The following is a 16,323-nucleotide window of genomic DNA, read 5'->3' as shown; positions in this document are numbered from 1 at the left end:
CGAGAAGGAGTGATTGGATTGGATGTTGTTGATGTTAAAGCGCAGACATGACAGACAGTTGAATTCCTGAATAAAAATAATTAATCATTCCAATCATTCCAATCAATTACCCCCCCCCCCCAGTCTTGTGCCGAATTTTACCCATTCTCATCTGGTCACCCTAGCCCCCTGTGTTCTCCTGAAACCGGGCTGTTTCACAGTGTGTTCAGGGGGCAGGCAGCTAGCGCACCAAGGAGAGATGAAACCATGCAGGAACTCATAGTGCACCTTTAAGAATTATTGTAAGTATATAAGTGTCTGACATCATTATAGAAAGGCTCCATACGGAGATAGAGCTTTCTAAAACCTCTTATAGAACCTCTTATAGAGCTTTCTAAAACCTCTTATAGACCTTTCTGTTGAACCAGAAACAGCTCGGAGGTCTCTGAGAGACAACAGAAAGCAACAGGGCTTTTATTTTGACAGTTTTATTACAAAGTAAAATACAAAACAAACTTTATTTACAGAACACCTAGCCGACATAGATGAAATCCTCCATCTTTCCTTCTTCTTCAGTCCTGTGCCATCTGGTCAACAACAAAGCCCTGGTGACTCCGGGGCTGTCGGCCAATCAGCAGCAAGCTAGCAGTTTACCGAGCTCCTCGGCGGCTCAAGTCATGTAGGGGGGGACCCAGAGGTGAGTGTTGGGGGGGTCCAGGCTGTGTTCAGGTGAGTGTGTGTGTGTGGGGGGGTCCAGGCTGTGTTCAGGTGAGTGTGTGTGTGTGGGGGGTCCAGGCTGTGTTCAGGTGAGTGTGTGTGTGGGGGGTCGCTGTGTTCAGGTGAGTGTGGGGGGGATCCTCCTCCACAGACCTCCACACAGACAGTTTTTGATCCAGCGTTGCTCCCACTGCTTCATGGCGTTCGTTTTGTTAGGAGAACGGAGCATGGTCACACAGCCGCACCTGAACACACACACACACAGACACACACACACACACACACAGAGACAGACACACACACACACACACACACACACACACACAGAGACAGACACACACACACACACACACACACACACAGACAGACACACACACACACAGACACACACACACACACACAAACACACACACAGAGACAGACACACACACACACACACACACACAGAGACAGACACACACACACACACACACACACACACACACACACACACACACACACACACACACAGACAGACACACACACACAGAGACACACACACACACACACACACACACACACGGTTAGTTTTTAACTGTATTTAGCATTACATTAACAGTGATTCCAGTTAACATGTTGAAGCTGTGACATCACTTCCTGTGGACTCACCTGGTGCAGGCCTTGCTCTCCTCAGTGGGACAGACGCCCATATGTACACAACGCAGGTTATCCATCTTCTGAGAGCCCGGACTCCTAAACACACACACACACACACACACAGACAGACACACACACACAAATCCGATGTTTGTGTCTGTTCATGTTGTTTCCATCTCAATGATAAAACATATCTGACTAGTTTCAGGTGTGTGTGTTACCTGGCCAGTTTCAGGTGTGTGTGTTACCTGGCCAGTTTCAGGTGTGTGTTACCTGGCCAGTTTCAGGTGTGTGTTACCTGGCCAGTCTCAGGTGTGTGTTACCTGGCCAGTCTCAGGTGTGTGTTACCTGGCCAGTTTCAGGTGTGTTACCTGGCCAGTCTCAGGTGTGTGTTACCTGGCCAGTCTCAGGTGTGTGTTACCTGGCCAGTCTCAGGTGTGTGTTACCTGGCCAGTCTCAGGTGTGTTACCTGGCCAGTCTCAGGTGTGTGTTACCTGGCCAGTCTCAGGTGTGTGTTACCTGGCCAGTCTCAGGTGTGTGTTACCTGGCCAGTCTCAGGTGTGTGTTACCTGGCCAGTTTCAGGTGTGTGTTACCTGGCCAGTCTCAGGTGTGTGTTACCTGGCCAGTTTCAGGTGTGTGTTACCTGGCCAGTTTGAGCTGTGTGTTACCTGTCTAGTATCAGGTGTGTGTTACCTGGTGAAGAGTTCCAGCGGTGCTGTGGCAGCGACGGCGCCCCCCGCGGGCAGAGATGAGGCTTTTCCAAACTGCAGCCTGATTGGCTGCTTCCCCTGCAGCCGGACGATGATGCCGTCGTTGACGGGCAGCCAGTCCATGCTGGGAACCAGCAGCTGGCTGGGCAGCAGGCAGCACTCGTCTATCAGACTCTCATCTGGGTCCTGGGGGGGGCCGTCCTCCCGCGCTGATACACACACAGACACAGGACATGTTCACTTATGTTACTGACACACAGACACAGGACATGTTCACTTATGTTACTGAGACACAGACACAGGACATGTTCACTTATGTTATTTAAAGGATAACTTCGGTTTTTGTTCAACCTGGACCATGTTTTCCCATGTTTTTGGGTCCAAGTGACTCCATCACCAAACCCACCAGACTCCATGTAAATAATCAGGACTTTTAGCGTGTATAGAGCCAGCATATCTCCACCAGACTCCATGTAAATAATCAGGACTTTTAGTGTGTATAGAGCCAGCATATCTCCACCAGACTCCATGTAAATAATCAGGACTTTTAGCGTGTATAGAGCCAGCATATCTCCACCAGACTCCATGTAAATAATCAGGACTTTTAGCGTGTATATAGCCAGCATATCTCCACCAGACTCCATGTAAATAATCAGGACTTTTAGCCTGTATAGAGCCAGCATATCTCCACCAGACTCCATGTAAATAATCAGGGGTCTCATTTATAAACATGGTGTACGCACAAAATGGGGCTGAAAATGTGTGTACGCCACTTCCCACGCAAACTCTGACCCATGTGTACGCACATTTTGGAGATAAAATAGGAATTGGTGACACAGATGGTGAGGTGGTGAACTGAAGTCAGACTGCAGAAGGTACATGGGAATAACTATAAAAGTAAAAAAAATATATATATATTGATGCCTCACACATTCTTTCACTCCATATCATCCACGTTACCATGAAGATTAAATCCAGCAGTGTTATTTGTGCTTGTACTGAGTGATAACTATTCCATAAACACCTCCAACTCAAATCTTTAATAAAAATATGTTCTTAATATTTAATCGGTGCTGTCTTTGCGTCACATTGTCCGCTACGGAGCGCAGGAGGAGATGGCCCGACTGCATGGAATACAGGATAGCATCAAATACCCTAGCATTAGATAACTGCAGATAACAGTGTAAATAACTAAATATCTTTAAAACTGTGCATATATCCTCAAATGTCAAAGTCTGAAAATACAGCCGTTAAGCTCTCGCGCAATCGTTATGCTCTATGTCCTCGTTATCAGTCCGAACTTTAATACTGTTTGTGACAAAACCTGCAGGGAGAAAAGTGTGTTTGCCTATTTCACTTTATTTTGTCTTCAAATTGTATCTCGGGGTGGGGGATACCACTAGTTGATGCTGTGTTGGCAAGGTGTTAAGCAGCAATTCCTGAACGTCTGAGAAGTTTTTGCTTTATCTCCGCCAGTCATCATGATACGGTGTAACAACTGCCAGGGTCATTAACATACTGATCAGCATTCACGAGGTGCTTTGCATTGATTATTTATGGTTAAAATGGGCGTGTACAGGGTGGGATAAGAGGCTGATCCACGTACTCACACTTGTAGTCAATCTGTGATTTCTAAAGGGAACATTGCTTACAGGTGTGCGTACACACGGTTTTATAAATCTGACTTTTTTTCGGCGTACGCCATTTTGGGCGCACATACACTTATAGTAAGGATCCTACACACAGTTTTTTAAATGAGACCCATGGACTTTTAGCATGTATTTCCACATGTAAATGGGTGAACAGGCAGCACGGTGGCTCAGTGGTTAGCACTCTGCCTCACAGCAAGAAGGTTCTGGGTTCTAACCCAGGTCGTCCCGGGCCTTTCTGTGAGGAGTTTGCATGTTCTCCCCGTGCTTGCGTGGGTTTCCTCTGGGTGCTCCGGCTTCTTCCCACCATAAAGACATGCATGCTGGGCAACTAGGACTACAGTTGAAGATTAGCCGACTGACTAACACTGGTGCATTTACAGAAATGTTCATTAATGTGCAGTGTCCTAATCAAATAAATAAACAAAATTAAGGGTTTATTTCAACCAAACCAGAGTGGTGATTGTTGGAACAGTGGAAAGATGAACCAAGATGGCTTTTGATAGTTTTATTTAGTTTCTGTCCATTTTGAATGAAGTGTGTTTGTGTTTCTGTGTGTGTGTGTGTGTCTTACAGCAGAGCCAGAGCTTGGTGAGCAGTCTGAACAGCAGCTGCATGCTGTCCTGGTTGTCTGAGGTGGCGGTGAAGGTGGGCAGGCAGCCGGGCTTCAGCAGCCCCCAAATCCTGATCATCACCAACATCTCCCGCAGCATGCCCAGGGACGCCCCGTCCCGCATGAAGCCGAAGCCAGGACGCACCATGGAGCCCTGTGGGACACACAGCACCATTAGTCTCATATCAACACATTTCTGAGTAATCTTAAAACCCTCCCCTTCAATAAACTTATAGTTAAGGAGTGAGGAGTTGCAGCGTCCGCCTAACCCGGCCACCTGCTTCTCGTCATAGTCGTTAGATTCATCCACCATATAATCAATAATATAATCAAAGTAGATGGAGGCAGGCCAATACAGCCCGATCTGGTTGGGAAGAGTTCTAGCCCGAGTCTCTCTTAATTATGCGGTTATAGTTTTAGACTGCCGGGGCACTTCCTTTGACACACTGAGCTTCTCTCTCCTCTCTCTATCCATCTGTGTGCTTCCATGTTCCAGAAATGCTTGTTACTAACCTAGCTCTGGGGAGTTTACTCCCCGGAGTCCTTATGTTTTTTTCCACCCAGAATATTTCCTTGGAGTACGTTGGCACCAAGATCTTGGTTGCAGCTGTCGCCGTGGTCCTGCTGCACTCCCTGCTAAGCTCTGCGATGTCCTGCTGAACCCTGCTACGTCCTACTGCATGCTGCTGTGCCCTGCTATGACATGAACTACTACAACTACTATTTCTAGTGACTGAGCCATTGTCTTTATTATGACTATTATTGCCACTGTTCATCATAACCCCAACCGGCACCGTCAGACACCTCCTACCAAGAGCCTGGGTCTGTCCCGTCAGACACCGCCTACCAAGAGCCTGGATCTGTCCCGTCAGACACCTCCTACCAAGAGCCTGGGTCTGTCCCATCAGACACCTCCTACCAAGAGCCTGGATCTGTCCCATCAGACACCTCCTACCAAGAGCCTGGGTCTGTCCCATCAGACACCTCCTACCAAGAGCCTGGGTCTGTCCCATCAGACACCTCCTACCAAGAGCCTGGGTCTGTCCCGTCAGACACCTCCTACCAAGAGCCTGGATCTGTCCCATCAGACACCTCCTACCAAGAGCCTGGGTCTGTCCCATCAGACACCTCCTACCAAGAGCCTGGGTCTGTCCCGTCAGACACCTCCTACCAAGAGCCTGGGTCTGTCCCTTCAGACACCTCCTACCAAGAGTCTGGGTCTGTCCCGTCAGACACCTCCTACCAAGAGCCTGGGTCTGTCCCGTCAGACACCTCCTACCAAGAGCCTGGGTCTGTCCCGTCAGACACCTCCTACCAAGAGCCTGGGTCTGTCCCGAGAAATTGAATTTAATCGAATATCACCATATCTGTAGGACAGACCACACTGTTATGGTGCAGATCCACCTGGTCGTGCAAGCATAGGTGGGTTCATGTTTTCCTGTCTCTGTGTGGACATTTAGCAGCTGCTCTGTACCAAAGGTCCTCTCATGTTCTCCATCAGGGATCCTGTTAGCATGTTAGCTCACCTGGTTGGGCAGGTTGTTGTTAGCATGTTAGCTCACCTGGTTGGGCAGGTTGTTGTTAGCATGTTAGCTCACCTGGTTGGGCAGGTTGGCCAGCAGGTAGAGGACGAAGTCCCCCACCCATTGGATGAGCTGCTGCAGAGACTGAAGGGGGGGACCGTCCAACACAAACTCCTCCGTCTTCAGATTGATCATCACCTTATCAATATCTGGAGAGACACACACACACATAAATACACACACACACACATTTATAGACATCAATATCTGAGACACACACACACACATAAATAAACATACATATCAATATCTGGAGACACACACACACACATAAATAAACATACATATCAATATCTGGAGACACACACACACACACACACATCAATATCTGAGACACACACACATCAATATCTGGAGAGACACACACACACACACACACACACAGAGACACACGCACATATAAACACATACACACATATCAATATCTGGAGACACACACACACAGAGACACACACACATATATACACATACACATCAATATCTGGAGACACACACACACACACACACACACACACACAGAGACACACGCACATATATACACATACACATCAATATCTGGAGACACACACACACATCAATATCTGGACACACACACACACACACACACACACAGAGACACACACACACACACACACACACACACACACACACAGTGTGTCGGACCCGTGTCGCTGTTCTTGGCGCAGATCTCGGCCAGCCTGTCTCCGGGACTCTTGTCCGGCGTGTTGAGGACGTGCGGCCGCAGCAGAGACTTCAGCGTGGAGCTGATGGCGATCAGCAGCAGCTTGGCGTGGAAGTCACACGCTCGAGCCGCTGTCGCCGTGGACAGTTTACACAGAGACGCCTTCACCGCCACGATACGGGTCGCCAGCACCTGAGACAGACAGACAGTTAGACAGACAGGCAGTTAGAGAGACAGTTAAAGAGACAGACAGACAGTTAGAGAGTTTACACAGAGACGCCTTTACAGCCACGATACGGGTCGCCAGCACCTGACAGACAGACAGTTAGAAAGACAGACAGGCAGTTAGAGAGACAGTTAGAGAGACAGACAGTTAGAGAGGTTACACAGAGACGCCTTTACAGCCACGATACGGGTCGCCAGCACCTGACAGACAGACAGTTAGAGAGACAGTTAAAGAGACAGACAGACAGTTAGAGAGACAGTTAAAGAGACAGACAGACAGTTAGAGAGTTTACACAGATACGCCTTTACAGCCACGATACGGGTCGCCAGCACCTGACAGACAGACAGTTAGAGAGACAGACAGTTAAAGAGACAGACAGTTAGAGAGACGCCTTCACCGCCACGATACGGGTCGCCAGGACCTGACAGACAGACAGACAGTTAGAGAGACAGACAGTTAGAGAGACGCCTTCACCGCCACGATACGGGTCGCCAGCACCTGACAGACAGACAGTTAGAGAGACAGACAGTTAGAGAGACGCCTTCACCGCCACGATACGGGTCGCCAGCACCTGAGAGACAGACAGACAGTTAGAGAGACAGACAGGCAGTTAGACAGACAGTTAGAGACAGACAGACAGTTGAAGAGACAGACAGACAGACAGTTAGAGAGACGCCTTCAATGCCACAATACAGGTCGCCAGCACCTGAGACAGACAGACAGTTAGAGAGACAGACAGGCAGTTAGACAGACAGTTACAGACAGACAGACAGACAGACAGACAGAAAGACAGACAAATAGACAGACAGACAATTTGGTTTAAAAATGAATATCTTCTGCTATGTTCCCCCTCTGATTCCCCCTGCTCTGGTGTTTCCCCCTCTCATTCCCCCTGCTCTGGTGTGTTTCCCCTCTCATTCCCCCTGCTCTGGTGTTTCCCCCTCTCATTCCTCCTCCTCCTGCTCTGGTGTTTCCCCTCTCCATTCCCCTGCTCTGTTTCTCGGCTCTCCCCTCTCATTCCCCCTGCTCTGGTGTTTCCCCTCTCATTCCCTCCTGCTCTGGTTTTTCCCTCCCTCATTCCCCCCTGCTCTGGTGTTTCCCCTCTCATTCCTCCTGCTCTGGTGTTTCCCCTCTCATTCCCCTGCTCTGGTGTTTTTCCCCCTCTCATTCCTCCTGCTCTGGTGTTTCCTCCCTCATTCCCCCTGCTCTGGTGTTTCCCCCCCTCCTTTCTCCTCTCCTCTCACTAACATTCCCCAACCCCCCCCCCCTCACACCCCCCCCCAAAAAAACACCACACCCCCCCTCTCATTCCTCCTGCTCTGGTGTTTCCCCCTCTCATTCCCCCTGCCGTGTACCTGCTGTAACGCCTGGTTCAGTGTATATTACCCAGAATGCCATGTACCTGCTGTAGGGCCTGGTTCTGTATATATTACCCATGATGCCGTGGACCTGCTGTAGGGCCTGGTTCTGTATATATTACCCATGATGCCGTGTACCTGTTGTAGCGCCTGGTTGAGTATATATTACCCATGATACCGTGTACCTGCTGTAGCGCCTGGTTCAGTATATATTACCCATGATGCCGTGTACCTGTTGTAGCGCCTGGTTCAGTATATATTACCCATGATGCCGTGTACCTGCTGTAGGGCCTGGTTCAGTATATATTACCCAGAATGCCGTGTACCTGTTGTAGCGCCTGGTTCAGTATATAATACCCAGAATGCCGTGTACCTGCTGTAGGGCCTAGTTCAGTAGATATTACCCAGAATGCCTTGTACCTGCTGCAGGGCCTGGTTGAGTATATATTACCCAGAATGCCGTGTACCTGTTGCAGGGCCTGGTTCTGCCTCATGTACTCCTCGTGCAGCTTCTCCACCAGGTTGTGGACCATGGAGGGCTGCACGTGCAGCAGGACGTCCCACCAGTCGTAGCCCGTCACCATGCAGTACTCCAGCAGGAACAGCAGGTGGCGCAGCGTGGTGTTCATCTCCAGAACCTGGCCCATGGACGGGGACACACGCAGCATGTGGAGCTGGAACAGAACCAAGGGTCAGCTGGTACCTCAGAAACAGAACCACGGGTCAGCTGGTACCTCAGAAACAGAACCACGGGTCAGCTGGTACCTCACAAAACCCAAACACCAGAACCATCAGAAACAGAACCATGGGTCAGCTGGTACCTCAGAAAACCTGAAACCAGCTTTTTTCAAAATTTTTGTTGCTTTGTTTGACAATTCGGTCACTTTTTTTAACCCTTTTTTGGACATAAATGAGCAAAGTTCTATTTCTGCTGTAGTGCCTGGTGTAGGAGCCATTTATATTCACTTTTTTTGGTTAGGTTAAGTTAGTTTATATTTATTTTAGCCACTTGGGGGAGTATTGCATTGGGTGTGGTATGTCACTCTGAATTGGATATATCTGCAGGTGTGGCAATCAGTGAGGGCAAGGTGTGGATGGCGGGGAACACACAGTTCTTACCGTAGCTGTGATCACCCATTCTATAGACAGCAAGTCACCGCACTTTATTAATTAACCACGCTGGGTGAAGTACTATTTTATGTGAAATACCTCCTTTTCTACTTTTATAATAAACGGGAACACCACCCAACGATAATCAATGCCTGGACTCAAGATCTTTTGCTACGTGTTGAGAATACCATGTCATCCATACCGAGGCTTAGGATAGCCTCAACACCTGGTTCAGTATATATACGCAGCATGCCGTGTACCTGCTGTAGTGCCTGGTTCTGTATATTTTACCCAGAATGCTGTGTACCTGTTGTAGCACCTGGTTGAGTATATATTACCCAGAATGCCGTGTACCTGCTGTAACGCCTGGTTCAGTATATTTTACCCAGAATGCCATGTACCTGCTATAGCGCCTGGTTCTGTATATATTACCCAGAATGCCGTGTACCTGCTGTAGGGCCTGGTTTAGTAGATATTACCCAGAATGCCGTGTACCTGCCGTAGGGCCTGGTTCAGTAGATATTACCCAGAATGCCGTGTACCTGCCGTAGGGCCTGGTTCAGTAGATATTACCCAGAATGCCGTGTACCTGCAGTAGTGCCTGGTTCAGTATATATTACCCAGAATGCCGTGTACCTGCTGTAGCGCCTGGTTCAGTATATATTACCCAGAATGCCGTGTACCTGCTGTAGGGCCTGGTTCAGTATAAATTACACGGCACTCGCCAGACTGTCAGACAGACGATTATCGGCTCGGTGTGGCAGCAGATTAACACTGAATATATATTCCATATCGTGCTTGCACAGGCCAAGTATCAACAAAGTCACCTGTGACCTGGGGGTGACCCTGGCTGAGATGTTAAGTTCTGGTGTCACCCTGAGCTCATTCACTCTGGAGCTCATCCAGGACTCATAGAACCGTAGTTACATTTGTAACTTTCATTCTCCTCTCTTTATCTACCCAGTAACTATACTTGTACTTGAGTAAACGTTCATAGTACTTTTACTTAAGTAGAACACTTCTGTACTCTGTCCACCTCTGCCAGGAAGCAGTGTATTTTAAATTAGCTACTTTTTTTTTTACTTCTAAAAAGTAAGACATTTTTTGCTGCTTTTTTCAGACCCCTTCGCTTTTGGGGGGCGTGTCCTCACCTTTCCGTGGTTGTCGACCCCGGCGAGCGCCAGCGAGGTCCAGGAGAACTGCAGCGCCTTGAAGTGGAGCGTGGAGCCACCGGGTCGCTGCCGCTTAATGGCCAACTCCTCTCCTGCTCTCTGATTGGACGAGGAGCCGTAGAACACGCCCATCGTGTGGAGGGAGAGACGGTGGAGGATCTGGATACTGCCGTCATGAAACGCCAGAGCCAGACCTACACGCGCACACACACACACACACACACACACACACACACACACACACACACACACACACACACACACACACACACACACACACACACACACAGTTTTTCTGATGTTTGTTGCTTTTGCCGGACTGTAGCCAGACAAAAACTTAACACTAAAAAGTCTGCTATGTTCCCAGTCTCTGGTTCTGGTTCTGAGTCTGACTCACCGAGGCCGGGGCAGAACTTTGTGTCTGACGCCACCTTGAGGTCGGTGTTGGAGATGGAGATGGGGAGTTTAGGGAGAGCAACAGCTGAGACTCGCTCCAGATCACTGGTGGTGGTCAGGATCCTCCACTTCAGGATGGTTGGCTGCTTCTCCCCCACTAACACAGACACACAGACACACAGACACACACACACACACACACACACACACACATTATATCTATATCATATTATTATTACCTAACTCTAACCCTGGATTGACTTTAAGTTTCAGATTTCTGACCTTGTTTCTTCAGATCACAGAAATCACAATATCATCATTTTAGTGTTTTAATTTTAATATTTTTTATTAAAATGAGAATAATAATACAAAAAACGCAGGAAATTTTGACAGTGTGCCTACTACTTGGTGTATATCAGAATAACACTAGCTAACAGTACATCTGCTGTTGAACATGTCCTATAACAGGGGTGTCAAACTAATTTTCCCAGAGGGCCACACTGGCAAAAGAGAATCACTTCAAGGGCCAGACATGGAGAGTTTTATTGACGTGCTTTTGTTACTGCATGTCACCTTTTTAAAACATTTTGGTAGCTTTTTTCCTCATTTTTGTTCCAACGTTTTTATACGCTTTTTGTTGCATTTTTGTTGACATGAAGCCCTACAAAAGTTATCAAAAGAGTTCCTTAGGCATCATAGAATTTATCAAATCAAGCAAAACAATGATAATTTTTCTGAACAACAACCTGTTTCACAGCCTGAATATGAAAACTCTCTCTCTGCTTCTGGTGGCATTTCTGAGTCTCAGAGTCGGGAAATCGAACCATATTCTGCTTTGAATGTCAGATAATTACAGTTTAAAAAAACACTTTCCTGTGTTCTTGGTTTGGCGCACAACTAGGAGGGCCAAAATTTATTGTGAACCCAAATTGATATACGGGCCGGATCTAAATCTGCAAGGGGCCCGATTTGGCCCGCGGGCCTTGAGTTTGACACGTGTGTCCTACAGTAAAGAGTCTCCATGATAGGTGTGTGTGTAATAAGTTGTTGCTATGGTGATTTCCACAGTGAGGGAGTAGAGGAGGGAGGGGGAGACAGTATCTTCCATGGGTCAAACATGTCCATTTAATGATAATTAATCCTCTTAAGTTTGTTCTGTAATTCAAGAATCGTGGGTCCAAACGGCAAAATATTATGATCACCAGAGAGATAAAAGTCTGGCGAATGCATTGATTTGGTTTCTATGTTTGTGGTGTCAAATATATGGGACACAGAGCAGGTAACAAACAGGGAACCGTCTGCGTACTTCCAGATATTTCTTTTCATTGTTTCTATCGGCAGTTGGTATGAACAGAGCCAAAAGTTTAAGTCCGGTGGATTCCATAGTTACATGTCTGAGACCGGCACAAAATTACCTACATTTTGACCAACTATGATGTATGAAGAGTGAAAACTGTACAGGAGAGAGCTATTTGTTTGGAAAAATTTCAGAGAATCGTACTACAGCTCCCCACTCTGACCTCCACTCTAACTCTCAACATTCCGTCCCATACACACACATTGGAAAATCTGAAATGGTCTGAAAACTGGACGATACATAAACTGTGATTTGGTAGAAACCGTGCTTGATATCAGAATGCCCATTCAGCCCAATAAAGGCTAAAGTCTTGTCTTCGGTTTAAACTTTTAATTAGTTTTCTACATTAAAGTATGGCGATACAGCATGGCCCCAAAGAGGGGTTGTTTGGAGCGATGTTAAGCTATTTCTAGAAGATTTTCCATTAAAGTTTATGGGAAATTTGGCGCTGATTTTTGACGATTTCTTGAAAACCGCACGGCAAATCTCTTAGAAAAGTCATAGCACACCATTCCCGGTCATTACACACGTTTTTATGTATTTTGTGTGTATGTGTTGGCAATGCTCCGTGACTAGTAGCGGGACAAAAATGTGGCGGCAAATAACAAGTACGGGGGATAATAGTCATTCTGTTGTTTGCTGCTATTGCAGCACATCGGCACACTGAATGAAGTGCAAAATGATTAAATAAACGTTAACATTACCACAATATCTTGAAGGTCCAATATGTAATATATTTACCGTAATAAATCCAAAAATGACCCCAATGCGTCATCAGATATTAAGGAAACATGCTAAGTTGAAATACTATCTTTTCTGACAACAATGCAAATGCCAGTATTTTCTCCTTTGAAACTTTCTGTTCCATGACGGAATTGCTGTTTGTGTTTTGGCCTGTGTGTTGTTATCATCTGCCCAGTTTGACAGCCAGGCCGGGTTGCCAGATACACCTGTAAAAACGTAAACCCAGTGTGCTACAGCTGTAACGTTAGTACAGCCATGAAAGCAGCAAACAAACCAACGGGATCAACAGAGATACATTTTACCCAACAAAAAAAACCAGCATGTTTCTAATAGTTGCGTGACCAAAGACGTCTGGGTAAATATTGGAGATGTATTTGAAAGATGGAGACAGTTTAGAGCCCAAAAGGACACAGAGTTGGCTTATTTCCTCCTGAACAGGTAAGCATTAGCGTCGGGCTAATTTATCACAGCTACTAGGGACGGGCATTTTATGTCATTTCAACATTTGTGTAGGTAGCTACTCACATTGAATTATATAGCTAGAGTACCTGAGTTGGTTACTCGCAAAAACAATTGAGACACAGCGATTGAAGTGATCCCAACTGGTCCTCGCTAACGCCACCATGCTAACCCTGCTAACGTTACCGGAGGACCAGGCAATCGACCACGGCTGTTTATAACATGTAGCCTGTTCAGCGGCCGTAGCCGACAACGGTGAGTTATTTGAAGCCAAGAGAGGTGGGCTGTAAATCGGGAAGAGAGGACCGTGAGTTTGCAGTGTGTTTAGCGATTGTTGCCGTTGCCGTAATTCTAAGCCAGTTTGGGCGGTTTGGTTTCTTACCGACTGGCGAGCGGTGCTGGAAGATGTTGTTGACAGGAAGTCCCTCCTTCCTCAGAGACCAGCACTCCACGATGCTGCCACTCTGATTGGACGCACACAGCAGAACCTGCAACACACTCAGTCCTGTCAGGTTCTGATGGTTCTACTGATCTCACATCTGTCCCAACACTCAGTCCTGTCAGGTTCTGATGGTCTCACATCTGTCCCAACACTCAGTCCTGTCAGGTTCTGATGGTTCTGATGGTCTCACATCTGTCCCAACACTCAGTCCTGTCAGGTTCTGATGGTTCTACTAGTCTCACATCTGTCCCAACACTCAGTCCTGTCAGGTTCTGATGGTTCTGATGGTCTCACATCTGTCCCAACACTCAGTCCTGTCAGGTTCTGATGGTTCTACTAGTCTCACATCTGTCCCAACACTCAGTCCTGTCAGGTTCTGATGGTTCTACTGGTCTCACATCTGTCCCAACACTCAATCCTGTCAGGTTCTGATGGTTCTACTGGTCTCACATCTGTCCCAACACTCATTCCTGTCAGGTTCTGATGGTTCTACTGGTCTCACATCTGTCCCAACACACATCTCTAATACACTACGATCTGTTTCTACTGCTCTGTCTGTTGCCTTTTGTTGTTGCTTAGGAAAGGGTTAGGGTTACATGTTGTGTAGTAGTAGTGTGTGTGTGTGTGTGTGTGTGTGTGTGTGTGTGTGTCTCTGTGTATATGTGTCTGTGTATCTGTGTGTGTGTGTGTGTATGTGTGTCTGTGTATGTGTGTCTGTGTGTGTGTGTGTGTGTGTGTGTTACCTGTTCTGAGTTCTCTCTGGTGAGGAACTTGAGGTGTGTGACTGCGGGGTATTTCTCTCTCCTCAGAGGGTCGGTGGTGCAGCGCAGGAAGAGAGACGGCAGCAGCTCTGTGTCAATACGACACTTCTCACTGACCACACTCACCACCACCTACACAGAGACAGACACACACACAGAGAGACAGACACACACACACACACACACAGAGAGACAGACACACACAGACACAGACACACACACACACACACACACAGTCACATATAGTTAGGTTAGGTATCTACAGTATATCTATGTCTATAGTTACTACAGGTCCCAGTGAAGGTTCTGGTTCTGATCTATATACAGTATATCTATGTCAATAGTTACTACAGGTCCCAGTGAAGGTTCTGGTTCTGGCCTATATACAGTATATCTATGTCTATAGTTATTACTGGGCCCAGTGAAGGTTCTGGTTCTGGCCTATATACAGTATATCTATGTCTATAGTTATTACTGGGCCCAGTGAAGGTTCTGGTTCTGACCTTGTAGAACTGGACCGGTGAGGAGCTGCTTCCGTCGGTGGCTGCCACCACGATGTTCCCTCCGCCAGTGAAGGCGATGTCAGCAAGTGCCACGCGTCCTCGGAGCCGGCACAGACTCTCGCTGGCGGTCAGCAGGGCGCCGCCGGGCTTCAGCAGCGACACGGTGACCAGGCCGCTCACCGTCACCGCCAGCCAGCCCTCCATTGGCTTCCCCCCAAACAGGGTCAGAGACGGAGAGAACTTGACCCGCGAAAACTTCTCCCCGAAGTTAGTGGATCCAGACTGGACCGGGAGGGACAAACACGGGATTAATTTACCTGTTTACCATCTGACAGCAGAGGACAGAATCTGTTACATGTGTTACATATTGTGTGTTTCAACCTGTTACATGTGTTACATATTGTGTGTTTCAACCTGTTACATGTGTTACATATTGTTGTGTTTCAACCTGTTACATGTGTTACATATTGTGTGTTTCAACCTGTTACATGTGTTACATATTTGTGTGTTTCTGACGTGTTACATGTGTTACATATTGTGTGTTTCAACCTGTTACATGTGTTACATATTGTTGTGTTTCAACCTGTTACATATGTTACATATTGTTGTGTTTCAACCTGTTACATGTGTTACATATTTGTGTGTTTCTGGCCTGTTACATGTGTTACATATTGTGTGTTTCAACCTGTTACATGTGTTACATATTTGTGTGTTTCTGGCCTGTTACATGTGTTACATATTGTGTGTTTCAACCTGTTACATGTGTCACATATTTGTGTGTTTCTGGCCTGTTACATGTGTTACATATTGTGTGTTTCAACCTGTTACATGTGTTACATATTTGTGTGTTTCTGGCCTGTTACATGTGTTACATATTGTGTGTTTCAACCTGTTACATGTGTTACATATTTGTGTGTTTCTGGCCTGTTACATGTGTTCCATATTGTGTGTTTCAACCTGTTACATGTGTTACATATTTGTGTGTTTCAAGCTGTTACATGTGTTACATATTTGTGTGTTTCTGGCCTGTTACATGTGTTACATATTTGTGTGTTTCAACCTGTTACATGTGTTACATGTTTGTGTGTTTCAACCTGTTACATGTGTTACATATTGTGTGTTTCTGGCCTGTTACATATTTGTGTGTTTCAACCTGTTACATGTGTCACATATTGGTGTGTTTCAACCGGTTACATGTGTTACATATTGTTGTGTTTCAACCTGT

The 16,323-nt window shown here is 46.8% G+C and overlaps 1 protein-coding gene across 1 annotated transcript in view; it reads right to left on the bottom strand.

The window, feature by feature from the left end:
- Positions 1–765: 765 nt before the first annotated feature.
- Positions 766–16,323, bottom strand: part of med16 (mediator complex subunit 16) — a 25,563-nt gene continuing 10,005 nt past the window's right edge. The window contains exons 5-16 of the mRNA XM_039812306.1: positions 15,099–15,380; positions 14,578–14,727; positions 13,775–13,880; positions 10,834–10,989; positions 10,416–10,630; positions 8,622–8,828; positions 6,552–6,762; positions 5,904–6,037; positions 4,267–4,459; positions 2,027–2,252; positions 1,345–1,428; positions 766–941 (exon numbers count right to left, since the gene is read on the bottom strand). Of these exons, the coding sequence (XP_039668240.1) occupies positions 815–941; positions 1,345–1,428; positions 2,027–2,252; positions 4,267–4,459; positions 5,904–6,037; positions 6,552–6,762; positions 8,622–8,828; positions 10,416–10,630; positions 10,834–10,989; positions 13,775–13,880; positions 14,578–14,727; positions 15,099–15,380 (2,091 nt within the window). The 3' untranslated portion in view covers positions 766–814. The remainder of the gene's footprint in view (positions 942–1,344; positions 1,429–2,026; positions 2,253–4,266; positions 4,460–5,903; positions 6,038–6,551; positions 6,763–8,621; positions 8,829–10,415; positions 10,631–10,833; positions 10,990–13,774; positions 13,881–14,577; positions 14,728–15,098; positions 15,381–16,323) is intronic.

Source organism: Perca fluviatilis, chromosome 9 (genome assembly GCF_010015445.1).
Source record: "Perca fluviatilis chromosome 9, GENO_Pfluv_1.0, whole genome shotgun sequence".
Lineage (NCBI taxonomy): Eukaryota > Metazoa > Chordata > Actinopteri > Perciformes > Percidae > Perca > Perca fluviatilis.
The sequence above is the reverse complement of the archived record's forward strand: the minus strand, read 5'-3'. Positions and strand labels throughout refer to the sequence as shown.